The sequence below is a fragment of the Aotus nancymaae genome, unplaced genomic scaffold, assembly GCF_030222135.1.
Source record: "Aotus nancymaae isolate 86718 unplaced genomic scaffold, 86718_ANA_hifiasm-v0.15.2.pri h1tg000020l, whole genome shotgun sequence".
Classification (NCBI taxonomy): domain Eukaryota; kingdom Metazoa; phylum Chordata; class Mammalia; order Primates; family Aotidae; genus Aotus; species Aotus nancymaae.
In genome coordinates this window covers 44,985,095-45,011,175 of record NW_026988432.1, presented here as the reverse complement: position 1 = coordinate 45,011,175, position 26,081 = coordinate 44,985,095, and the positions used below count along the sequence as shown (strand labels likewise).

General features: G+C 43.9%; 1 protein-coding gene and 1 pseudogene across 1 annotated transcript in view; both read left to right on the top strand.

Moving 5' to 3' along the window:
- The first annotated feature begins 7,222 nt into the window (after positions 1-7,222).
- On the top strand, positions 7,223-7,859 carry LOC105713523 (cofilin-1-like; annotated as a pseudogene).
- Positions 7,860-9,480: 1,621 nt separating this feature from the next.
- The window catches only part of RNF125 (ring finger protein 125), a 53,487-nt gene continuing 36,886 nt past the window's right edge, over positions 9,481-26,081 (top strand). Inside the window, exon 1 of the mRNA XM_021670017.2 lies at positions 9,481-9,644. Within this exon, the coding sequence (XP_021525692.1) occupies positions 9,481-9,644 (164 nt within the window). The remainder of the gene's footprint in view (positions 9,645-26,081) is intronic.

Below are 26,081 nucleotides of genomic sequence, written 5' to 3'. Positions count from 1 at the left end.
GATCATGCTAATGCTGCCATGTCTGCTTGCCTGCCTGCCTCTGTCCCTCCCTCCCTCCCTCCCTCCCTCCCTTCCTTCCTTCCTTTTTCCTTCTCTTTTTTATAGAGGCAGGATCACCCAGACTGGAGTGCAGTGCTGTGATCATAGCTCACTGCAGCCTCAAACTCCTGGGCTCAAGTCATCCTCCCGCCTCAGCCTCCCAAAATGCCAGCATTTTGGGAGGCTGAGGCGGGAGGATGACTTTATAGGCCTGAGCCACCGTGCCCAGTCAATGCTGCAATTTTTTGAACATGTGTCCTATGAAGAGCCAAAAATCTAGACTACACTTTTACAGAACACTGATTATCTCACTTTTCGTTACACCTAATTATCTTTCCCCAGGCCTTAGACCACCCTGCTCTTCTATCCCATAATTATCCCTAAACTCCATGTTTGGGGAGGTGGATTTGAGACCTGTTCTCCCATCTCCTTGCTTGGTCGCACACATAAATAAATCCTTTCTTCGCTACAAAACTCATCATGTCCATGGTTGGCTTACTGTGATGTAAGCAAAACAGGCCTGGTTTTGTAACTGCCCAAGGGGTTCACCCTGCCCTCTTCCTAGACAGAGCGGATTCATCAAGACAGGAGAATTGCAACAGAGAAAGTAATTCATGCAGAGCCAGCTGTGCGGGAGACCAGAGTTTTACTATTACTCAAATCAGTCTCCCCCGGAGCAGAGTTTTTAAGGACAATTTGGTGGTGGGGAGGAGAGGCCAGTGAGCCAGGAGTGCTGATTGGTCAGAGATGAAATCATATGTAGTCAAACTTGTCTTCTTGCACTGAGTCAGTTCCTGGGTGGGATCAGATGAGCAAGTTTATTGATCTGGGTGGTGCCAATGGATCCATCAAGTGCAGGGTCTACAAAATATCGCAAGCACTCATTTTAGGAGCAGTTTGGGAAGGATCAGAATCTTGTAGCCTTCAGCTGCATGACTCCTAAACCATAATTTCTAAACTTGTGGCTACAAAGGCACTTTAGTCCGCAGGCAAGGAGGTCTGCTTTGGGAATGGGCTGTTATTGTATTTGCTTTAAACTATAAACTGTAAACTAAGTTTCTCCCAAAGTTAGTTCAGCCTTTGCCCAGGAATGAACAAAGACAGCTTGGAGGTTAGAAGCAAGATGGAGTCAGGTAAGTTAGATCTCTTTCACTGTCTCAGCCACAATTTTGCAAAGGCCGTTTCAGTTCAGCAACACTCTCGCCTTAGCCAGCTGAGTAGCTGGGATTACAGGCACATACCACTATGCCTGGTTATAAGCATTAATTTTTATTTGTTAATATTTGACTTGACACTGCATAGAAACAGTACAAATTTCAAGATGAACAGAAGATCATCTATTAAAGTCTTTCTTTCATTCCTGTTCTCCAGGAATCAATTTCCATCCCTAGCAACAACCAGTTATTAATTTCTTGTGTATCTTTTCAAAAATATCAATATGCATAAACAGTATATATACATATTATGCATCTATATATATTATACATACACATGAACACGTATACCTATGTGTGTGTGCACATGTATAATCTTTCAAAAAATCAGTGATAGTATACAATAAATACAGTTGTGCACTTTGCTTTTTTCACTTAATAATACATCTCAGGCTAGGCGTGGTGGCTCACACCTGTTTCTCAGCACTTTGGAAGGCCAATGCGGGCGGATCACGAGGTCAGGAGTTCCAGACCAGCCTGGCCAACATAGTGAAACCCGTCTCTACTAAAAATTAAAAAAATTAGCCAGGTGTGGTGGCGCACATCTGTAATCCCAACTTCTTGGGAGGCTAAGGCAGGAGAATCACTTGAACCCAGAAGGTGGAGGTTTCAGTGAGCCAAGATCGTGTCATTGCATTCCAGCTTCCAGCCAACAAGAGTGAAACTCCATCTCAAAAAAAAAAAAAAAAACTCAGAGGGCTTTCTTTAGATGAGTTACAAAGCTGCCTTGCTTTTTATATTTATTTATTTATTTATTTATTTAGATAGAGTCTCGCTCTGTCGCCAGGCTGGAGTGCAGTGGCACGGCCTCAGCTCACTGCAACCTCTGCATCCCGAGTTCAAGCGACTCTCCTGCATCAGCCTCTTGAGTAGCTGGGATTACAGTCATGCGCCAGCACGCCTGGCTAATATTTTTGTATTATTAGTAGAGACAGGGTTTCACCCATGTTGGCCAGGCTGGTCTTGAACTCCTGACCTCAGGTGATCTGCCCACCTTGTCCTCTCAAAGTGCTGGGATTATAGGCATGAGCCACCGGGCCTGGTAAGACTTTGTTTCCACAAAAGAGTCTTATTATATCAGATGCTTTGATCCTCCCAGATCCCATTTGGCTGCCTCATTTTGTATAATACTGTTTTATTATTTTCTAAGATTTTTTCGTGCTTTTCATCTCTACAGCAGTGCCTTAGTGAAAAAATGCATAGATTTTTAAAAATAAAAGACAATCTAGAATTAAAATCTGGTTCTGCCACTTATTTCCTATGTGACTTTTGCTAAGTTAAATAATCTAAGCATATAAAATGGGAATAATAATATTCACCTTGTGAGATTATTATTGAAAGACAGCTATGAATATGAATATATTTGTCACCTCTTACATGCCAGGTCCTTCACATTTCTTACCTCTAGCCCTGAGAGTAGCCACAAACAGGATAAATTGGAAGGCAAATATAGCAGGCTATGAAAAACTAAGAAGATAGTATGAAATGAATGTGATGTAGAAAGGTTTCCAAGGCCAGGCATGGTGGCTCATGCCTATAATCCCAGTACTTCTAGAGACCAAGGCAGGAGGATTGCTTGAGCTCTGGAGTTCACGACCAGCTTGGGCAGCATATCAGGACAGTGTCTGTACAAAAAATATAAACATTAGCTGAGTGTGGCCACACATGACTGTGGTCCCAGCTACTCAGAAGGCTGAGGTGGGAGGACTATTTGAGCCCATGAGGTAGAGGCTGCAGCAGTGAGCTGTGATGGCACTAGTGCACTCCAGCCTGGACAGCAGAGCAAGAGAAAGAAGAAAGAAAGAAGGAAAGAGAGAAAGAGAAAGAAAGAAAGAAAGAAAGAAAGAAAGAAAGAAAGAAAGAAAGAAAGAAAGAAAGAAAGAAAGAGAAAGAGAAAGAAAAGGAAAGGAGAAGAGAAGAGAAAAGAAAAGAAAAGAAAGAAAAAAAAAGAAAGAAACAGGCCGGGCATGGTGGCTCATGCCTGTAATCCCAGCACTTTGGGAGGCCGAGGCGGATGGATCACAAGGTCAAGAGATCGAGACCATCCTGGCCAACATGGTGAAACCCCGTCTCTACTTAAAAAAAAAAAAAGAAAGAAAGAAAAGAGAGAGAAAGAAAGAAAGAGAGAGGGAGGGAGGGAGAGAAGAAGGAAGGAAAGGAAAGAAAGAGAGAAAGAGAGAGGGAAGGAGGGAGGAAGGAAGGAAGGAAGGAAAGGTATCCACACTAAGACCCAAAATTTGAAAGAGTTAGGAACAGAAGAGTGTTGGGTAGGAAGTGTTAAGACCAAGAGAAAAATAATGGCATGGATAAAGACCTTGAGGTCAGAGATAACACACTCAAGGAATTCAAATAAGTAGAGAAATTTAGAAGCATGAAAAATAGGAGGAGAGTGGTAGCAGCTAAGACCCCAAATAGTTATTGTGGGAGACCTTACTGTTAGTCTATCCAGTTGTTTCATATCCTTTCTTGGTATAAGAACCTTATTTATGTTGTTTCAGAGAGCTGAAGTGCCAGGTCCTATGGAATAAATAATGAGTTTAAGCCAATCAGAGTGTTCCCATTCTCTTTTGCTAGTGACTGATCTAGGATGGCAATTGTGCCCAATTTTAACCAATAAGATAGGAAGGGAAGTCTGCAGAGGAAGGCCTCCAGGAAGCATTTTTCTCCCATATAAAAGAGGAGAGAGCTACAAGGGGAAAATCTTACCCTTTCCTTTTTGTTTTTGGAAATTGTGTATAGAGGCGACTGTTTCAGCCGTAAGGGAGACACACTGAGGGTGGCAAGGGGCTGAGGCTTTGAGGACATCATTGAGCTGCTGAGCCATCTCTGGAACTGTTTGCCCCTGGACTAATTTACCATATTCAAATAATGAATATATATATATTTTTGAGACGGAGTCTTGATCTGTTGACCCAGGCTAGAGTGCAGTGGTGCAATTTTGGCTCACTGCAATCTCCACCTGCCAGGGTCAAGCAATTCTCCTACCTCAGCCTCCTGAGTAGCTGGGATTACAAGTGTGCGCCACCACGCCCAACTAATTTTTGTATTTTTAGTAGAGAAGGGGTTTCACCATGTTGTCCAGGCTGGTCTCAAACTCCTAACATCAAGTTATCTGCCCGCCTCGGTCTCCCAAAGTGTTGGGATTACGGGTGTGGGCCACCAAGCCAGGCAGTAATAAATACCTTTATCGAATGAGGCACTTTTCGTTGAATTTCTGTTTCCTACCATTAAAAGTATCTTAACTGATTATAGTTATTTAAGAGTAAGGTCTTGCAGGACTTTTTAGATAATATTAAGGATTTGGAATTTAATCCTAAGGATTAGGAGAGCTATTAAAGGACTTTGTGCATGGGGTGACACAAGATGTTTGCTTTTCAAAAGATCACTTTAGTTGCCATGTGAATAATGAACTGGAGAGTGGCAATGATGGATGCAGGTAGAGCAGTTAGAAACTATTGCCATAAGTCACTCAAGACAATGCAGTGATTTAAAATAAGCAGTGGCTACGGAAATAGAAAAAAATGAGTGCGGTGGCTGATGCCTGTAATCCCAGCATTTTGGGAGGCCAAGGCGGGCAGATCATGAGCTGAGTAGTTCAAGACCAACCTGGCCAACATGGTGTAACCCATCTCTACTAAAAATACAAAAAAATGAGCCAGGTGTGGTGGTGCATGCCTGTAATCCCAGGTACTGGGGAGGCTGAGGCAGGAGAATTGTTTGAACCCAGGAGGCAGAAGTTGTAGTGAGCTAAGATGGCGATACTGCACTCCAGCCTGGACAACAGAGAGAGACTGTCTCAAAAACAAAATAAAAACTACTGAGATTCATATTGGAGGCAGAATTGTGATTGTGATTGATTCGATGTGAATGAGGAAGAAGAAGAAATCAAGGATGACTTCCAGGTGTCTAGACTGAGATATAAAGTGGATCATAGTGTCATTTGCTAACACAACCACTGGAGGAGGAGAAGTGGTGGCTACTGTAATGAGTTCATTATTAGACACATTGGGCTGAGGGTGTCTATGTTAAATGTCAATCATGTAAGCTATTGGGCTGTTGAACATTTGAATGGCCTGGGGTGGAGATAAATGTAAAAGTCTTTGGAACGAAAGTATAACAGAACCTATGTGATTTTTAAGAGAGAGAGAGAGAGAAAAATGAGAAGGGAAAATGTCCTCAGACAGAATCCTAGGCTCTCCAGCCCAGAGCCAGTGGAGAAGGAGACTCCATCAAAGAAGGCAGATAAACAACAGCCAGAAAGAAAGAAGGGAAGTTGAAGTGTTTCCAGGACGGAATGGTCAGCACTGACAAACATAGTCGAGGGGTCAAGCAAAAAAGTAGCTGCAAAGAATCTATTGGAATTAGTCACATGAACGTCACCAGTGACACTGATAATAAAGCAGTTTTTGGACAGATGGAGGTGGAGATGTTGGTTCAGAACCCAGACGAGACTGAATAAGAAGTAATAATTAAGAAATGATGACAAAATGTGCAGAATCAGATAAAGAGATTTGGCCTTGAAGGGGATATGGGGCAGAAGTTGAGGCATAAGTGGCATGAAAAGAGGGTTTTTGTTTCCTTTTGAAAGTAGGAATAACTATCATTTCATCTTATCTCCCCACCGCACCCCCGGCCCCCATGACCCGATGCTCCAGCCCCATGGATCTTTCTTTCCTTTGGTCCTGCCTCATTCGCTGTTCCCAGTGCTTACCATGCTTTTCCCTAAATCTATGAATGGCTCACTTCTTCTCATTATTCATGGCTTTGCTTAAATGTCACTTCATCCAAAAAGTCTTCTCTGAGCTTATCCTTCTCCCCATTGTCATTCACTGTTTTATCTTCTTTGTGGTTCTGATTATCTGAAATGATTTTGTTCATTTATTAATAAATTTATTGATTGATTGATTGATTACTTATATCTTCCTTTTGCTTGTTTTTGGGTTTTTGTTCTTGTTGTTGTTGTCATTTGAGACAGTCTCTGTCACCCACGCAGGAGTGCAGTGGCATGATCTCAACTCACTACAGTCTCCACCTCCCGGGTTCAAGTGATTCTTGTGCCTTATCCTCCCAAGTAGCTCACACCCAGCTAACTTTTGTATTTTTAGTAGAGACAGGGTTTTATCATGTTGGTCAGGCTGGTCTCGAACTCTTGATCTCATATGATCTGCCCTCCTCGGCCTGCCAAAGTGCTGGGATTACAGGCATGAGCAAGCACCCCAGCTTGGTTTGTTTTTTGAGACAGGGTCTCACTCTGTTGCACAGAATGGAGTGCAGTAGCATGATATTGGCTCCTGTGATCAAATGATCTCTCACCTCAGCTTCCCAAAGTGCTGAGATTATAGGTGTGAGCCACACTACCCGGCCTGTATCTCTTAATCAAAAGTAAAGTGTGAGTGTAGCAATTCCTCAAGGACCTAGAACCAACAATTCCATTACTGGATATATACCCAAAGGATTATATATCATTGTACTATAAAGACACATGCACATGTATGTTTATTGCAGCACTGTTCACCATAGCAAAGACTTGGAACCAACCCAAATGCCCATCAATGATAAATTGGATAAAGAAAATGTGGCCCACATACACCATGGAATATTATGCAGCCATAAAAAAAGGATGAGTTCATGTCCTTTGCAGGGACATGGATGAAGCTGGAAACCATCATTCTTGGCAAACTAACACAGGAACAGAAAACATGTTCTCACTCATAAGTGGGAGTTGAACAGTGAGAACACATGGACACAGGGAGGAGAACATCACACACCAGGGCCTGTTGGGGGGTGAGGGGCTAGGGGAGGGATAGCATTAGGAGAAATACCTAATGTAGATAATGGATTGATGTGTGCAGCAAACCATCATGGCACGTGTATGCCTACGTAACAAGCCTGCACATTCTGCATATGTATCCCAGAACTTGAAGTATAATAATAATAATAATAGTTCAGTCGGGTCCCAGAAGCAGCTGCAGCGCTCTCTTCTTCTGCAGCTTTCCGTGCCCTCTCCTTTTCGCTTCCGGAAACATGGCCTCTGGTGTGGCTGTCTCTGATGGAGTCATCAAGGTGTTCAATGACATGAAGGTGCGTAAGTCTTCAATGTCAGAGGAGGTGAAGAAGCGCAAGAAGGCTGTGCTCTTCTGCCTGAGTGAGGACAAGAAGAATATCATCCTGGAGGAGGGCAAGGAGATCCTGGTGGGTGATGTGGGCCAAACTGTCGATGACCCCTACGCCACCTTTGTCAAGATGCTGCCAGATAAGGACTGCCGCTACGCCCTTTATGATGCAAACTACGAGACCAAGGAGAGCAAGAAGGAGGACCTGGTGTTTATCTTCTGGGCTCCTGAGTCTGCACCCTTTAAGAGCAAAATGATCTATGCCAGCTCCAAGGATGCCATCAAGAAGAAGCTGACAGGGATCAAGCATGAATTGCAAGCAAACTGCTACGAGGAGGTCAAGGACCGCTGCACCCTGGCAGAGAAGCTGGGGGCAGTGCCATCATCTCCCTGGAGGGCAAGCCTTTGTGAGCCCCTTCTGGCCCCCTGCCTGGAGCATCTGGCAGCCCCACACCTGCCCTTGGGGGTTGCAGGCTGCCCCCTTCCTGCCAGACCGGAGGGGCTGCGGGATCCCAGCAGGGGGAGGGCAATCCCTTCACCCCAGTTGCCAAACAGACCCCCCACCCCCTGGATTTTCCTCCTCCCTCCATCCCTGACGGTTCTGGCCTTCCCAAACTGCTTTTGATCTTCTGATTCCTCTTGGGTTGAAGCAGACCAAGTTCCCCTGAGCCTCCTAGTTGTGGGGGGAGCCTGTATTTTTTTTTAACAACATCCCCAATCCCCACTTGTTCCTCCCCCTTCCCATGCTGCCATCTTCTAACCGCAATAGTGACTCTGTGCTTGTCTGTTTAGTTCTGTGTATAAATGGAATGTTGTGGAGATGACCCCTCCCTGTGCCGGCTGGTTCCTCTCCCTTTTCCCCTGGTCACTGCTACTCATGGAAGCAGGACCACTAAGGGACGTTCGATTAAAAAAAAAGACAATAATAATAATAACAAAAGTAAAGTCTGGGGTAAACTGGGTGAAATCTATGGGCTGTTAAGTACATATATGTATTATATGTTATTATATCCCATGTGTTATGTATTATTGTATGTGTATTATATATTATGTACTATTTTTGCAACTCTATACGAATCTATAATTATCTCGAAATAAAGTTTTGTTTTTGTTTTTTAAAGTAAGTTCTGTGAGAACTGGGATTTTATTTGCTTGTTGACAACTGTGTTTTTATCATCAGAACCGGGTCTGGCGTGCTGTGGGCACTAAATAAGTCTTCGTAAAATGTGTGAATTAATGCCCGGCTACTTTTTATATTATTAGTAGAGACGGAGTTCCACCATGTTGGCCAGGTTGGTCTCGAACTCTGACCACAAGCGATCCAACCGCCTAGGACTTCCAAAGTGCTGGGATTACAGGCCAGGGTCACTGAGCGCGGCTGATCAAGTTTAAAGGGCGGGGTGGGGAGAGTACAAACAACAGAGGAAATCCTGAGCCGCAGAGGAAACTGGAGCTGGCAGAATTTAGCACTAGACTCTGTAGGAGAGGCAGGTATGGAATCCAAATCTCCAGAACTCTTTCCACTACACGTGCTATCTCTCCATTGATGGACTATTGACTGGATGACAGAGTATTGATAGCACCGTCTTAGGAGACGCCCAGTCATAGATCATAGGCCATCTTTGCAGCTTACTGTGATTTCAACCGTGGAGGGTGGTCCTATCCATCACCTTTCAAGCGGCTGTTCTCTGATAAGCATTAAGCATGGCCACGCCCGCCCTTAACTTCTGACTGTGGGGAAAGAGGATGTGTGGGTGACAGCTTGGAAGGTTTACTACTGCCTCAATCCTCTTCTCTGCAGTTGAGGTTTCAGGTTTCAATCCTCCCAATACCACAAGACAGTGCAGCGAGCACCGGGCGGCCGCCGCCTCCGCCTCCGCGCCTCAACCCCGGCAGCCTGCAGATTTCAGCCCCGCCGCCGCGCACTCGCCCTGCCCTAGACCAGGGTTGGACGCAGCGGCAGAGGCTGCTTCTGGGCTGCGCGAGCTGGGCGCGCTGGGAGGCGGCGATCGCAGCTGGGCCGGGACTTCCTTCCTCCAGCGCACGGCAACAAAACAACCCTGCAGCAGGCACTGAGCGCTTGGCAGCTGTCCGGGCGAGCGAGAGGCACAGCGATGGGCTCCGTGCTGAGCAGCGACAGCGGCAAGTCGGCGCCCGCCTCTGCCACCCCGCGGGCCCTGGAGCACAGGGGGGACCCGGAGTTGCCCGTCACGTCCTTCGACTGCTCCGTATGCCTCGAGGTGTTACACCGGCCAGTCCGGACTCGCTGTGGCCACGTGTAAGTGCCAGGGGAGCCCGGTTCGCGCCCATCTCTGCGGAGGGCGATGTGGGGAAGCTGAGGGCTTGGTAGGGGGAAGGAGGGAGACGGAAGACAGCGTCTTAGGAACTGCTGCAGGGAGAAACCTGGACCCGTCTGGTGCGGGGCCACGAGGAAAACGCCAGTCGGTAGGTGACACGGGACTTCGGGAGGAGAAGACAGAAACGACCAGGCCCTGTAGACCCCTTGCCCTGTCTCCTCCCGAAGCCCAGGTGCGGAGCTCCAGGGATCCAGGCACGGGTCCCGCCCAGCGCCAGGGCTGGCCAACTGGGGAGGGTGCTCCTGGCTGGAGAACCAGCGACCGCCCGGGCACGGAAAGAAAACCAGCGCCCGCTACAAGGCAGGGGTTCCCGCTAAGCGCAGTTATCCCGCTGAACTCGGTGGAAAGGGCTGCGCTTCCCTCTGCCCCAGAAACCTGGGTCCGTTTTGTTTTGCTGGAGCTGTGCACGTGTTCCCAGAATGCCCACAGAGGCTCGTCTTAAGCAAACAAGGATCTGTGCCAAGTGTCCTTCCACCCCCACCCCTGCTACCCTTTCTCAAAACAGACACCCAGCCTCTCAAAGAGCAAGTCAAACTGGAGCTTCCGAGTGACTTTCCAGTCGTTAGAGTTTAACAACCTGCTAGGGTGGGGCTTGGACGTTAGCCGCAAGCCCCTGAATGCACTCCTTCACCACCCACCCAGCCACAACGTGACAGGAGGTGGCAGACTACCTGCTTTACTCCCCGTCTCTTCAAACCCGCAGAAATTACAGAGTAAAATAACTTTCTCAAAACTGAGTAGTATTTAGCTAAAACTCTCAGTTGGTGCAAAGCCCTGGTCGTTTCTAAGAAGCGTTTAAAAACAAAGTCCGGATATAAATTTGGCACATCCTTAATGTGTGTTTGAGTAACTGGTGGAGTTGGATCTGTGAATTTGTGTTCTCTGTTTACTTTTTTTTTTTTTCTGAGACATAGTCTGGCTCTGTTGCCCAGGCTGGAGTGCAGTGGCGCGATCTCGGCTCACTGCAACCTCTGTCTCCCGGGCTCAAGTGATTCTCCTGCCTCAGTCTCACTAGTAGCTGGTATTACAGGCGTGTGCCACCACAACCAGATAGTTTTTGTATTTGCAGTAGAGATGTGGTTTCACTATGCCGGCCAGGCTGGTCTCCTGACCTCAATTGATCCACCCGCCTTGGCCTCCCAAAGTGCTTGGATTAAAGGGGTGAGCCACTGTGCCCAGCCTTCTGTGTTTGTTTTGAATTTTGTTCACGGACACATGTGTGTGTGTGTGTGTGTGTGTGTGTGTGCACGCGCGCGCGCGCAGATCAGGAGCGGAAGCCTACTTAATGTCCTTTGAAGACTGACTATAGTATGAAGCCCTGTGCGATACCACATTGACTTGTACAGCTTTTGGCTTAGCAGGAAGAAAGAAATAGCATATTATGGATGCAAGTGCACAACATGTTTTTGATGACCACTTTTGAAAGGATTTAGGTAGTCCTTAAAAACATGTTGTGCATTTGCATTCAAAAGTTTTGAGGCCTGTAGTGGTGGCTCACACCTGTAATCCTAGCACTTTGGGAGGCTGAGGTGGATGGATCACCCAAGGTCAGGGATTCGAGACCAGCCTGGCCAACATGGTGAAACCTCGTCTTTACTAAAAATACAACAATTAGCCAGGCATGGTGACCCATGCCTGTAATCCCAGCTATTCAGGAGGCTGAGGCAGGACAATTGCTTGAACCTGGGAGGAAGAAGTTGCAGTGAGCTGAGATGGCACCATTGCACTCCAGCCTGGTGACAGAGCGAGACTTTGCCTCAAAAAACAAAAAAAGTTTTGAAAGTACTTAGGTGGTCCTTATTACCTATATCCTTGTATCTGAAAAGGAGTATTCACCACTGCCCATCTGTGAGCCAGGGAGAAAAGTGTGCAGACTGTGCAATGTATAAAAAGTGATTTGGGCATTATTTCGTGGCTGTATTCTCAAGGCCTGTTGTTTCAGCTTTGTTCTTAAAATTCGAGGCTTAAATTTACCCTCCTTTCTGGTTATTGATGTTGTTGCTCAACTGTCCAGATGTAGTAACATGATATCCACAGACCAATCTGGAAGCCAAAATGTGCTATGTGAGTCGAAGTATATTGACTAGTTTAGGGCAGTAACAACCTAAAGATACCTCCATTTAAATTTAATCATTATTAGCATTAAAACTTCAAAGTTGTGCAAAACACAAACAGTGGGCGTTTTGAAGATTCTTTTTGGAATAGAAGGCTTTGCTGTTCAATGATCTGACTGGAGACTGTTTTCCCGGTTTGGACTTCGAACATTATAATTTACCTTTCACAATGTTTTTCCTTCTACTAAAGGATAATATAAATTTGCAAAATGTTGAATTTTTTGTTTCATCTTTTTCTTTGTTAAAGTGAATAGAAAACTAGCAACTGGAAAAATAGTCATAAAATAGCATAACGAGGGCTGAACAAATTGCCCTTCCTCGCTTTACTGTTCTTTGTTTTGACAAATCTATGTTCATTGTTCTGGCTGTGGGCGGAATTTCCATATTTCTCCTTTTGGCAAACTTACTTGGGCCCCTTCCACTTTATAACTGTTAACCAGAGTCCTCACTGCAGTAGAGATTGTGAGCGTTGTTAATACCATTTGTACATTCTAAATGAATTACTTTTTTCCGCTGAAATTAAGTTGGAAAACGAAGAAATGCGAATGAACCTTCTCTATTTTATGATCCCATATTGAAGCTACATTTTCAAATATGGTGAACTAGGTTGTTTATGCTGATTTTTGTTTGTAAACCTACTTCAAGTCAAACAAGTTTAATAATAACAACAGTACCTTCAATAAATATGCACAGAGCACTTTATAAGTTGCATTGTGTTGCAGTGGAAACTGACCCTTACAGAGAGCTGGATTTGAAATTCAGCTCTGCCACTAGCCAGCTGTGTGATCACTGTAAGGAAATTTGAATTTGATTTTTTTCCCCTAAAGGTTTGATCACTTGAGTCTGTGAAACAAACTGCTAATAGATTAACAAGGGGGAAAGGGCTACAAATGTATTAATGTGCATATGGGCACGGGAGTCATGCCAAATGTGAAAACTGAAAGAAAGGGCCAGATGCTTGATGCTTTTATACCATCTTGAGGTTACCACAGAATGGGGGCTTGGAACATGGTTACGGGAGGGAGAGAGAAAGAAGGGGCTGGGGCAAAGATGGTCTAGTTATGCCAATGAAACTCGATAGATAAACAGCTCCTAGAAAGAATAGGCATGACTGCATCAAGTTGCTCTGTCAGTCCTTCACAGGTGTCAGACTTTCAGTTAATAATTTCCTAGGTCCAGATAAGAGGGTGCCTCCAAAAAAGCCTGGTGATTTTTTGTTTGTTTGTTTTTTGAGGTGGAGTTTCACTCTGTTAAAGGGCTGGAATGCAGTGGCGTGATCTTGCCTTACCGCAACCTCCACCTCCCGGGCTCAGTGATTCTCCTGCCGCAGCCTCCTGAGTAGCTGGGACTACAGGCATGGACCACCATGCACAGCTAATTTTTGTATTTGTAGTAGAGACGGGGTTTCACCATGTTGGTCAGAATGGTCTCAATCTCTTGACCTTGTGATTCACCCACCTCAGCCTCCCAAAGTGCTGAGATTACCAGTGTGTGCCACCGCGACTGGCCTATTTATTTTATTTTTTTGAGATGGAGTCTCACTCTGTTGCCCAGGTGGGAGGGCAATGGCCTATCTTGGCTCGCCGCAACCTCTGCCTCCCTGGTTCAAGCGATTCTCCTGCCTCAGCCTCCTGAGTAGCCGAGATTACAGACTGCTGTCACAATGCCCAGCTAATTTTTGGATTTTCACCAGAGATGGGGTTTCACCATGTTGGCCAGGCTGACCTCGAACTCCTGACCTCAGGTTATCCACCCTGCCTCTGTCAATAAAGTTATAGTAGGAGTCTGAGGAAGAAACAAAGGTCTAAATAAATGGTGTTGGGAAAACTGGCTAGTCATATGCAGAAAGCTGAAACTGGATCCCTTCCTTACACCTTATACAAAAATGAACTCCAGATGGATTAAAGATTTAACTATAAGACCTAACACCATAAAAACACTAGAAGAAAACATAGGCATACCATTCAGGGCATAGGATAGGCAAGCACTTCATGACTAAAACATCAAAAGCAATGGCAACAAAAGCCAAAATAGACAAATAGGATCTAATTAAACTTAAGAGCTTCTGCACAGCAAAAGAAACTATCAATAGAGTGAACTAGCAACCAAAGGAATGGGAAAAAAATTTTGCAATCTATCCGACAAAGGGTTAATACCCAGAATCTACAAAGAACTTAAACAATTTACAAGAGAAAAAACAAACCCCATCAAAAAGTGGGCAAAGGATATGAACAGACAATTTTCAAAAGAAGACATTTATGCAAGCTGGGCATGGTGGCTCACACCTGTAATCCCAGCACTTTGGGAGGCCGAGATGGGTGGATTGCCTGAGGTCAGGAGTTTGAGACCAGCTTGGCCAAAATGGTGAAACCCCATCTCTAAAAAGAAAATTTAAAAAAAAGACATTTATGCAGCCAAAAAACATGAAAAAAAAGCTCATCATCACTGGTCATTAGAGAAATGCAAATCAAAACCACAATGAGATACCATCTCATGCCAGTTAGAATGGTGGTCATTAAAAAGTTAGGAGACAACACATGCTGGAGAGGATGCAGAGAAATAAGAATGCTTTTACACTGTTGGTGGGAGTGTAAATTAGTTCAATCATTGTGGAAGACAGTGTGGTGATTCTTCAAAGATCTAGAAATAAAAATACCATTTGACCCAGCAATCCTATTACTGGGTATATACCCAAAGGATCGTAAATCATTCTATTATAAAGACACATGCACATGTATGTTTATTGTGGCACTGTTTACAAGAGCAAAGACTTGGAACAAACCCAAATGCCCATCAGTGATAGACTAGATAAAGAAAATGTGGCACATATACACCATGGAATACTATGCAGCCATAAAAATGATGAGTTCATGTCCTTTGCAGGGACATGGATGAAGCTGGAAACCATCATTCTCAGCAAACTGACACAAGAACAGAAAACCAAACACCACATGTTCTCACTCATAAGTGGGTGTTGAACAATGAGAACACATGGACACAGGGAGGGGAACATCACACACTGGGGCCTGTTGCGGGGTGGGGGGCTAGAGGAGGGCTAGCAGGGGGTGGGAGGATTGAGGAGAGATAGCATTAGAAGAAATGCCTAATGTAGATGACAGGGGGATGGATGCAGCAAAGCACCATGACATGTGTATACCTATGTAACAAACCTGCACGTTCTGCACATGTACCCCAGAACTTAAAGTATAATAATAATAAAATACATGTTAAAATTTGAAACATAAAAAAAGGAAAAGAAACAAAGATCTAGTTGACTAAGAAGTTCCCATGGGAGAAACAGGATTTGAAAGAGAACAGAGAATACCAGCTATTAATTAATCTGGCTGTTGGCCACAGAGCCATTTATTTTGAGATGGAGTCTGGCACTGTTGCCTGGGCTGGAGTACAATGGCGCCATCTCGGCTCACTGTAAACTCTGCCTCCTGGCTTCAAACAATTCTCCTGTCTCAGCTTACCAAGTAGCTGGGACTACAGGCGCATGCCACCATGCCCGCCTAATTTTTGTATTTTTGTAGAGATGGGTTTTACCATGTTGGCCAGGCTGCTCTTAAACTCCTGACCTCAGATGATCTGCCTGCCACAGCCTCCCAAAGTGCTGGGATTACAGGTGTGAGCCACCATGCCCGGCCTGAGCACCCAGTCTTTTGTGGGAACAGAGCGAATGATAGCTATGGCATCCACGCCTCTTTCTCCCCAGACCTTCCCTTTGCCTGGGTGGTACCCACCTCTTCTCGCCTGTTTGGTTCACAGCCGTAGCAAGAGGTATGTCTCTCTGGCCCAGTAGAGGAAGCAGATAAATGAGAAAAAAGTTACTATCATACTCTAAACATAAACCAACTTTGTAACCAAGGTATGCCTAACACATTACTCAAAATCAAAACAAATAAGAACATCTGAGACTAAAACCAAGAAGCTCTTGATGGCTTTAACCAAGGTTTTCTAAGAGGGAGCAAAAGTTGCAACCCTTTCAAAATCCAGATCATTCCCAACAACAGCTTAATGAAAGGAAAGTTTTGCCAGCCTCAAATGAGGTACAACCCACATTTTTGTCTGGTCATATTCTCTAGGGTTTAAGACAGAGGAAAACAAAAGTTGTATGAGAGGCTTACAAAACAAGTGGGCACCCCAAAGGTTAAGAAGTCATACAAATATAAATTGGAAACAAACAATTCAAACTAAATTTTTCACAAGTTAAAAAAAAAAATTTCCCTCCTAAGTTAAAGGATTTATGTCTCCTGGGGACTTATTTCCTGAAAGGGAATTGAATCCAGGCCGTAGTGGTGAAAGTGCAGAATCCTTACCACTAGACTACAGGATGGAGTCTTTTTTAAAAAAAAAAACCCCACAAGGAATCTAAAGCATGCAGTTTGAGCACAAAGGATTTTAACTTTGTTTTCAACCTGATTTCTACTTTTTTTTTGAGAAGGAGTCTCGTTTTGTCGCTAGTCTGGAGTGCAGTGGTGCGGTCTCTGCTCGCTGCAACCTCAGCCTCCTGGGTTCAAGCAATTCTCCTTCCTCAGCCTCCAGGGTAGCTGGGACTACTGGCGTGTGCCATCACACTCAGCTAACTTTTGTATTTTTAGTAGAGACGGGGTTTCATCATATTAGCCAGAATGGTCTCGGTCTTTTGACCTCATGATCTGCCTGCCTCGGCCTCCCAAAGTGCTGGGGTTACAGGCGTGAGCCACTGCGCCCGGCCTCTACTTTTCAAAAATCTTGCTGAGGGAGTTCCTAAGCCTGTATTCTTTTTGTATCTTTTCATAGGTACCAATAAGGTAGTTATTTAAGATGTGAGCTCTAAAAAGTTTTCTTTTAAATATAGCCAATTCAGTTATTTTAAAAGTGATTCAAACCAATACAAGAAATAGTTTATATGCTTTTCCCTGTTGATCCAAATTTAGAAAGGGTAAAATACAGAGACTCATACCATCCACATTTGACCAGGCATTATAGACAGAAGTGACTTGGTAAAATAAAAACAAGTTTACCTTTCTTTGCTGGCTTTTCATCTGTTGTTCCAAGATCCCATTCACTGGCTCCACAGTGAACAAAATGACTTCTATCCCTTTGGTGTTGATCACAACACCAAAAATTTTTCCCCTGAATATATGATACTTTGAGTCTATAAAACAAGCAGATAACAGATTAATGGGATAAAAGCATACACATTTGTTAATGTGCATATGGCATGGGAGTCATACAAAATATGAAAACTAAAAGAAAGGGCCAGGTGCTTGATGCTTTCATACTTGAGGTTACAGAAGAATGGAGGATTGGAAAGTGGCAAGACAGGTTATGAGAGGGAAAGAGAAAGACAAGGGGCAAAGGTGTTCTTGTTATATAGATGAAACTTCACAGGTAGCAGCTCTCAGAAAGAATAGGTAATCGTCCATGGTAAGTTTCTTTGTCAGACCTTCAAAGGTTTCATACTCTTGGTTAATCTCCTAGATGGGGCACGGGAGACCTCAGAGAAAGCTTGGCTATTTATTTCACCAATGTAGGCTTCCTCTACTCATACTGCATGTCTTCCACAACATGCAGCTTTTCAGGGCTTTTCCTTTCTGCACTCTCAATAGCTAACTTGAAGTATGTCAAAGAATTGTTTTGAGGGGTAAAATATATAGTTTCTTTCTTTTTTTTTTTTTGAGATGGAGTATTTCTCTGTTGTTCAGGCTGGAGTGCTATGGTACGATCTCAGCTCATTGCAACCTTCACCTCCCTGGTTCAAGTGATTCTTTTGCCTCAGCCTCCTGAGTAGCTGGGACTACAGGTGTGCCCCACCACGCCCAGCGAATTTTTGTATTTTTAGTAGAGATGGGTTTTGCTATTTTGACCAGGCTGGTCTTGAACTCTTGGCCTCAAGAGATCTGCTCACCTCAGCCTCCCAAAATGCTGGTATTACAGTTGTGAGCCACCCTACCTGGCTAATTTTCTTTACCACTAAGTTGCTTAATCTCTTTGAATCTCATTTTCTTCATTTGTAAAATGGAGTATCTAGTGCCATTTTTATGAATATTAAAAATGTAAAAGTATCCCATAGTAAAGTCTCAAAACATAGTTTCTAGTTCCTTCAGTCATTCTGTAAGCAAAATCTCCAGGAACAGGTATTATTTCTTATCTCTGTATTTCTTTTGGAAGAAAACTGTGCCATGAAAGGTTGATCTGTGACATTTTCAAGATGTCCCAGATAGCCTCACTTTTAGCTTAGTTCTTTTTCCTTTGCTGGACTTTAAGAAGTTTCACTTTAATGTTTCATAATTTTAAATGGACTTTATTCATATTGCTGTATCAGTTGTAAAAAATAGATTTGAGAGAAAAGCCTTCTCACCGCTGCATTATCTCCTATCAGAGAGCTGGGGTGAGAGCCAGTAGATAACTTAAAAGGAGTCTGGAGGCTGGGTGTGGAGGCTCATGCCTGTAATCTCAGCACTTTGGGAGGGGGGAGGTGCTATTGCCCGAACCCAAGAGTTTGAGACCAGTCTAAGCAACATAGTGAGATCTCGTCTTTACAGAAAATTTTAAAAAATAGCTGGGCATGGTGGTGCATACCTGTAGTCCCAGCTACTCAGGAGGCTGAGGTGGGAGGATCGCTTGAGCTGGGGAGGCTGCTGTGAGCAGTGGTTGTACCACTGCACTTCAGTTTGGTTGACAGAACAAGATCCTGCCTCAAAAAGAAAAAAAAGAGTCTGATTTACATTTAAATGAAATATTCAAAGACAGTTGTTGTCAGATTGAAAATAGTAGATGCAAGGGAGAAAGATGTCAAAGCCAACCACCGGACTTGAAGGCAGGTGGATAAACAGGGTCAGAGAGGCTGGCATGGGAGGAAGGAAATGCACTCATGAATGGGCCTGCTGAATGTACAGCAGTCTGATAGGCAGATATCCAAATGGAAATATCCCAAAGGCTCTGAAGGAACAGACTGGGGGAAGGAGATCAGGGCTGGAGACAGAGTTATTTAAAAAGCATCTAGAGGTTGAGAATGAGCTGAAGAGAGCTAAATGAACTGGAGCACGCTATAAGGTAGAAAGAGCCAAGTCTCCATTGGCCTCAGATACTACTGCTCTAAGTCATAGAATGTATCTAATTTTTATTTTATTTTATTTTTTGAACTTGAGTCTCACTCTGTCACCCAGACTGGAGTGTAGTGGTGCGATCTCAGTTCACGGCAACCTCTGCCTCCCAGGTTCAAGTGATTCTCCCGCCTCAGCCTCCTGAGTAGCTGGCCTAGTTAATTTTGTATGTTTAGTATTTCACCATGTTGGCCAGGCTGGTCTCGAACTCCACACCTCAGGTGATCCATCCGCCTCTGCCTCCCAAAGTGCTGGGATTACAGGTGTGAGCCACCCCACCTGGCTGTGAATGTACCTAATTTTTAGAAAATGAAACTCTGTTTAGGATAATTCTGAAGTACTTTCAGGTAAATGGATTGAAACATTCAATTTGTGGTCAAGTATGAGCAGGAAAGCCTGCACCAAATTGGTGGTTTCCTAAATAGAGTCTGAGAGTCTTCCTGATGAGTTTAAAACTGATCCAGAAATATACACGAGTGCTTTCATTCTTACAGTACATGTGCAATCCCAATGTAAACCAAAAATAAAATTTTAAGGACCCCCAACCCCGCCGCGCCCAACCAACTGAATGGACCTTTCCTTTCAGCCAAGGGCATTCTAAAGTAAACTGGAAACACTAGTTCAGGCCATGATGGGAATGGGTATTTATCAAATATCACAGACTGGGTAATTGATAAAGAAAAGAATTTTTTCAGCTCACAGTTCTGGAGGCTAGGAAGTCCAAGAGCATGGTGCTGGTAACTAGCTACGGTCATCCCCTGGTGGAAAAGTAGAAAGAAGAAGGAAGAGTGAGAAAATGTACATGAGAGACCTCACTTATATTTTATTTATTTATTTATTTATTTAAGACAGAATTTCACTCCTGTTGCCCAGACTGGAGTGCAATAGCACGATCTCAGTTCATCGCAACCTCCGCCTCCTGGGTTCAAGTGATTCTCCTGCCTCAGCCTCCCAAGTACCTGGGATTACAGGCATGCACCACCACACCTGGCTAATTTTGTATTTTTAGTAGCGACAGAGTTTCTCCATCTTGGTCAGGCTAGCCTCAAACTCTCAACCTCAGGTGATCCACCCACCTCAGCCTCCCAAAGTGCTGGGATTATAGGCTGAGCCACTGCACCCGGCCTATTTTATTATTTTATTTTTTAGAGATGGGGGTCTCACGGTGTTGCCCAGACTGGACTCAAACTCCTGGGCTCAAGCGATCCTCCCTCCTCAGAAAATTTACTTTCATAGAAAAGCCACTTCCACAATGACCAGCCCACTCCTGTGATAACGGCATTTCATCCATTCATCACAATGGAGCCCCTAGACCTAAATGCCTCCCGGAGGTTCCACCTCTCAGTACCACCACAAGAAGAACCAAGTTTTCATGCTTGAACTCTGGGGAGACATGTTCATTATATCAGGCCTCCTGATTATACAGGCACATTCATGGTCTTATATTTGTGGCTTCTACTTGTCACTGGAAAGAACTGAGCTTTCTTGAAAAGGCTACAAAATTTGAGGCCCTACCCAAACTGTTTAAGGATCAGACACTATTGTCTCTGGCTGTATAAACTTGGCACATTGCTACACCTCTCTGAACCTCAGTTTGCCATAAATAAAATGAGGAGAAAGCACCGCAGCATTTTATGAATTATTGTAGGAGCCTACAATAATAGGAGATAGGGCCGGGCGCGGTGGCTCAGGCCTGTAATCCCAGCACTTTGGGAGGGCAAGGCAGGCGGATGACAAGGTCAGGAGATCGAGACCATCCTGGCTAACATGGTGAAACCCCGTCTCTACTAAAAATTCAAAAAATTAGTCGGGCGTGGTGGCACATGCCTGTACTCAGTCCCAACTACTCAGAAGGCTGAGACAGGAGAATTGCTTGAACTCGGGAGGTGGAGGTTGCAGTGAGATAAGATTGCACCACTGCACTTCAGTCTGGGTGAAAGAGGAAGACTCCATCTCAAAATAATAATAATAATAGGGGATAATCTATACAAGTGTCCCCGATAGGCTCAGCACCAGTATTTGTATTCTGCTTGCATTGGCATAAAACTCAAATGAATTGTGGGCAAAAAAAGTGAAAACTGCTAGTTGATAAAAAAACAAAATGTTATCTGCTTGCCTCTAAATAATGTAAGCAAATAATTCATGTCAGAACCATAGATATTGTTATTAGAAATGTTAATTGTGAGTTGAGCATTTGAACCATTTGTCATAAATTTCATTCAAGACTACACTTTGAGAACCAATTCTTAGAGACTCAGAGACATCCAAGGTCAGATTGTATCTTAGAACTTACAATCAGCTGAAATAGAAAGAAGTAAAATATGTACAGCAGAGGACTTAGGTTTCTTTATTTAAAATATTGCTCTTTCCAACTGGGGTAGCTGTGGTGGTGGAATAAAAAGTTACTGAAATTTGGGTCGAAAAACCCCAGCTTAAGACCAACCAAGTTCAAGCTCGCTCTTTCTCTTTCTTTCTTTCTTTTTCTTTCTCTCTCTCTCTTTCTTTCTTTCTCTCTCTCTTTCTCTCTCTCTTTCTTTCTCTCTCTTTCTTTTTCTTTGTTTCTTTCTCTCTCTTTCTTTCTTTTCTTCTTTCCTGCTTTCTCCTTTCTTCCTTTCTTTCTTTCTCTTTCTTTTTGAAAGACAGAGTCTTGCTTTGTCGTCCAGGCTGTAGTACAGTGGCATGATCTTGGCTCACTGCAATCTCCACCTCCCAGGTTCAAGAGATTCTCCTGCCTCAGCTTCCCAAGTAGCTGGGACTATAGATATTCGCCGCCACACCCAGTTAATTTTTGTATTTTTTTTTTTTTTTAGTAGAGATGGGGTTTCACTATATGTTGGCCAGACTGGTCTCAAACTCCTGACCTCAGGTGATCTGCCCATCTCGGCCTCCCAAAGTGCTGGGATTACAGGCGTGAACCACTGTGCCCGGCCAAGCTCAAGCACCTTCTTTTATGTTATTTTTTTCCCCCCAGTCAAACTTGATCCAGCTTTATTAAAGATACTTTCCATAAACAGTCATGTCATTTCAGGGAGGACATGGGTAGACAATCCTTAACAGTATACAACAACTTTCAAACTCTCTTCTTCAATGGACTACCAAAAAACATAAAGCCATTTTAAAACCCAATGGAGGGCTGGGCACAGTGGCTCACACCTGTAATCCCAGTGCTTTGAGAGGCTGAGATGGGCAGATCACCTTGGTCAAGAGTTTGAGACCAGCCTGGCCAACATGGCGAAACCTTGTCTCTACTGAAAATACAAAATTATCCAGGCGTGGTGATACACACCTGTAATCCCAGATACTCGGGAGGCTGAGATGAGGCAGGAGAATCGCTGGAACTGGGAGATGGAAGCTGCAGTGAGCTGAGATTGCACCATTGCACTCCAGCCTGGGTGACAGAGCAAGACTCTGGCAAAAAAAAAAAAAAGAATATTCATTTGATTATCTGAACCAGAAAGTTTAGGGTGAGGGTTGACATTTCACATTTAGCATGTTGCTTAACATGAGCCAACCCTGACTTTCAGGAAGTGAAGTGAAAATGGCAGAATCTGTCTGAAGATGCACAATCTAGATATTGAACCACTGCTCTTTTGAGGAACCTCATCTCAGTGGCCTCACTGGAAAGTCCAGATTGCCTGACACTGGTAACCAACTAATAGGGATCAGGCCCCAACAGGTGTCTGGGTTTAAGGGAGTTAAGTTTATGCTGAAGATGGAAAGGGAGAAGAGGACATAAAAACAAATTTGCTTTTCCATACCACAAGGCTCTTGTGCCAAGGTGTCTGTGTTTGTCAAAGTCAGGGAATCCCTCCTCCTGGGAGCCAAGAGGAAGCCTCTCAAAAGTAGAAGGGAAGACCAGCCTGGGCCAACATGGTGAAACCCCTTTTCTACTAAAAATACAAAAATTAACTGCACATGGTGGTGCATGCCTGTAATCCCAGCTACTGCTTGAATCCCAGAGGTGGAGGTTGCAGTAAGCCGAGATCATGCCATTGCACTCCAGCCTGGGCGAAAGAGCAAGACTCCATTACACATGTGCATACACACACACACACTCACACACACACAGAAAACTAAAAGGGAAAGGTTTTCCCTCATATCAATCCAGCTTCAAGACAGTCTATTAGTGACAGTGACAGGCATCTCATCCCCAGAAAACAACAATGAAGTGCACCGTGTGCTAACAACGTACCTTAAAAAAAAAAAGAAAACCAAATTCTGCATTTTTATTAAACTTGATAAAAATAGTATTTCAGCCAGGCGCGGTGGCTCAAGCCTGTAATCCCAGCACTTTGGGAGGCCAAGACGGATGGATCACAAGGTCAAGAGATCGAGACCATCCTGGTCAACATGGTGAAACCCCGTCTCTACTAAAAATATAAAAAATTAGCTGGGCATGGTGGCACATGCCTGTAATCCCAGCTACTCAGGAGGCTGAGGCAGGAGAATTGCCTGAACCCAGGAAACGGAGGTTGCAGTGAGCCGAGATCACGCCATTGCGCTCCAGCCTGGGTAACAAGAGCAAAACTACATCTCAAAAAAAAAAAAATAGTATTTCAAACTGTAGTGTCACCAAGTACATAGTTATCACAAATGCACACTTCACCTGGCATCTCCAGCACCTTGGCTTCCTGTGCCTGTTCTGTTTAGGCATCTTCATTCTCTGCAGGGTCATTCCCCTCCTTGCCAGCATCAGTTCTTCCCCTTTTCCCTTTGGGTACCTTCTCTCCCTTCTTTGCAAGGCCTCCTTAGACTTGGCTTTGGAGAAGCAGATTTAACAGACAACCTTGCAGATCTTCTCTGTGGTTTGTCCTTCACCTTGGCATTATCTCCTTAGCATCCACTCTCTTTCTCTTGGGCAGGGCGGCAGCTACAGCGGGACATAGGCCCTGAGTAAGAGATGCAATAGCGCCTGGGTTATAGTTGGTATGGAGGTTGTTCTTGCCTCTTCTTCACACTGCTCCTTCATGTAATCTTGCAGAAGGAAACTACGCTGTATGTGCCTCGGTTTCCTTATCTATAAATGGAAATAATGATCTTTCTTGGGGGTTTAAGATTAAATGGATTAAGGTATATGGAAGCATTTTTTAAAATTTATGTAGAGAACCAGCGTATCAAGCTTGAAATTTTACATAAAAAATTACTGGCCGGGCACAGTGGCTCACGCCTGTAATCCCAGCATTTTGGGAGGCCGAGGCGGGCAGATCACTTGTGGTCAGGAGTTCAAGACCAGCCTGTCCAACATGGCGAAACTCCGTCTCTACTAAAAGTATTTTAAAAATTAGCCAGTCATGGTGGTGCACACCTGCAATCCCAACTACTCAGGAGGCTAAGGCAGGAGAATCGCTTGAACCTGGGAAGTGGAGGTTGCAGTGAGCCAAGATTGCACCTGGGCAACAGAGCAAAACTCCATCTCAAAAAAAAAAAAAGAAGAAGAAAAATAGCTAGAAGGAAAGGGTAGGAATGAAGGCATATATGGGGTTCTAAGTAAGGGGAGAAATGTTCCATCTAGTTGCTACTGAGTCATTTATATGTCACTGTGCAGTATTCAACTTCTAGTGACAGGGTCTATGCTTGACTTGGCTTGCCAGGTGCTCACACCTTCAGCAGAAGTTGGTAGGCACCTTGATTGAGGTCCCACTGAGACTACATGTAATATAAGAGGTATGGTTTCTGCAGAGCAAGAGCAGGATGCTATTACAAGAAAAAGGAGGAATGGCTTCTGGCCAGGTATAAACAACAAGTAGATGTCTAAATCACTGCACAAGTGAGCATCCTGTGGGCTTACACTAATTTGATAACAGATGCAGAAAATACTGTTACGAATCGATCATGATCCAAACCAAATTCAAACATAATAAGAAAGAAAAAACAAAGAGGAAAAAATTGATATTGACTAATATAATTAGGAGTTAAAAAGAAAAAAACGAATGGTTTAGACCTGCCCATTACTAAAGTTTATCCTGAGCAAGTATTTAAATACTACCTAAATGCCCATTAACAATAGAATGATAGATATATTTGGGTGTATTCATACAATAGACTTCACAAAATTAGAATGGGCAATCTCAACTACAGATAACAATATGGGTGAATCTTTTAACCATAATATTGAAAAGGAGACAAAGAATACATACCAGAGGATTCCATTTATAGAACGTACAGAAACAGGCAATCTTTGTTATTAGAAGTCAATGATTAATGCCACCAAGGCTAGTAAGCAGGGATGTGAAAGCTGCAGTCTGTAGACTGGTACCATGTTTGATAAGTATATTATAATTTTTATATGTTAAAATACATGAAGAAAAAAGTCAGTGATGACCTTAGAGGGGTTAGAATTGTGTCTGGAGGCTTGGCACATGGCTCACACCTGTAATCCCAGCACTTTGGGAGGCTGAGGCGAATGGATCACCTGCGATCAGGAGTTCGAAACCAACCTGACCAACATGGTAAAACCCCATCTCTACTAAAAATACAAAAAATTAACCAGGCGTGGTGATGAGTGCCTGTAATCCCAGCTACTCAGGAGGCTGAGGCAGAAGAATTGCTTGAACCCAGGAGACAGAGGTTGCAATGAGCTGAGATTGCATCACTGCACTCCAGCCTGGGCAACAAGAGCAAGACTCCATCTCAAAAAACCAAACCAAAACAAAGCAACAACAACATAAAAGAATTGTGGCTGGAAAGGAAACAGGAGGTGAGAAATTGTTTGGTTTTGAAATTTCATTCAATTGTATGCTTATGATATAAGAACTTTTCAGTATCGTATACTTAACTGACTTTTGACATGTATTAATACTCCCAAATAGGTATTATGTGCTGAGTAGTTTAAGAGGCATTAGTCAGGTCATGCTGATGTGTATAAATTACCTAAATTCTCGTTTTGTTTCTGTGTTCATGGAGCCTTCAACAACCCTTATAAATAGGTCAGACTTTACTGGAAATGTTGATTATGTTAAGGTTTCATAATGAGCTCCTTTAAATAATTCAGAGAACATATTTCTTGACTTGGAGGACATTCCTAATAGTGGTCATTTTAATTAGCTAATTTTCTATATCTGGGGATGACTTTAAAATTATTTTATGCTGGGTGTGGTGCTTGCACCTATAGTCCCAGCCATTTGGGAGGCTAAGCAGGGAGAATCTCTTG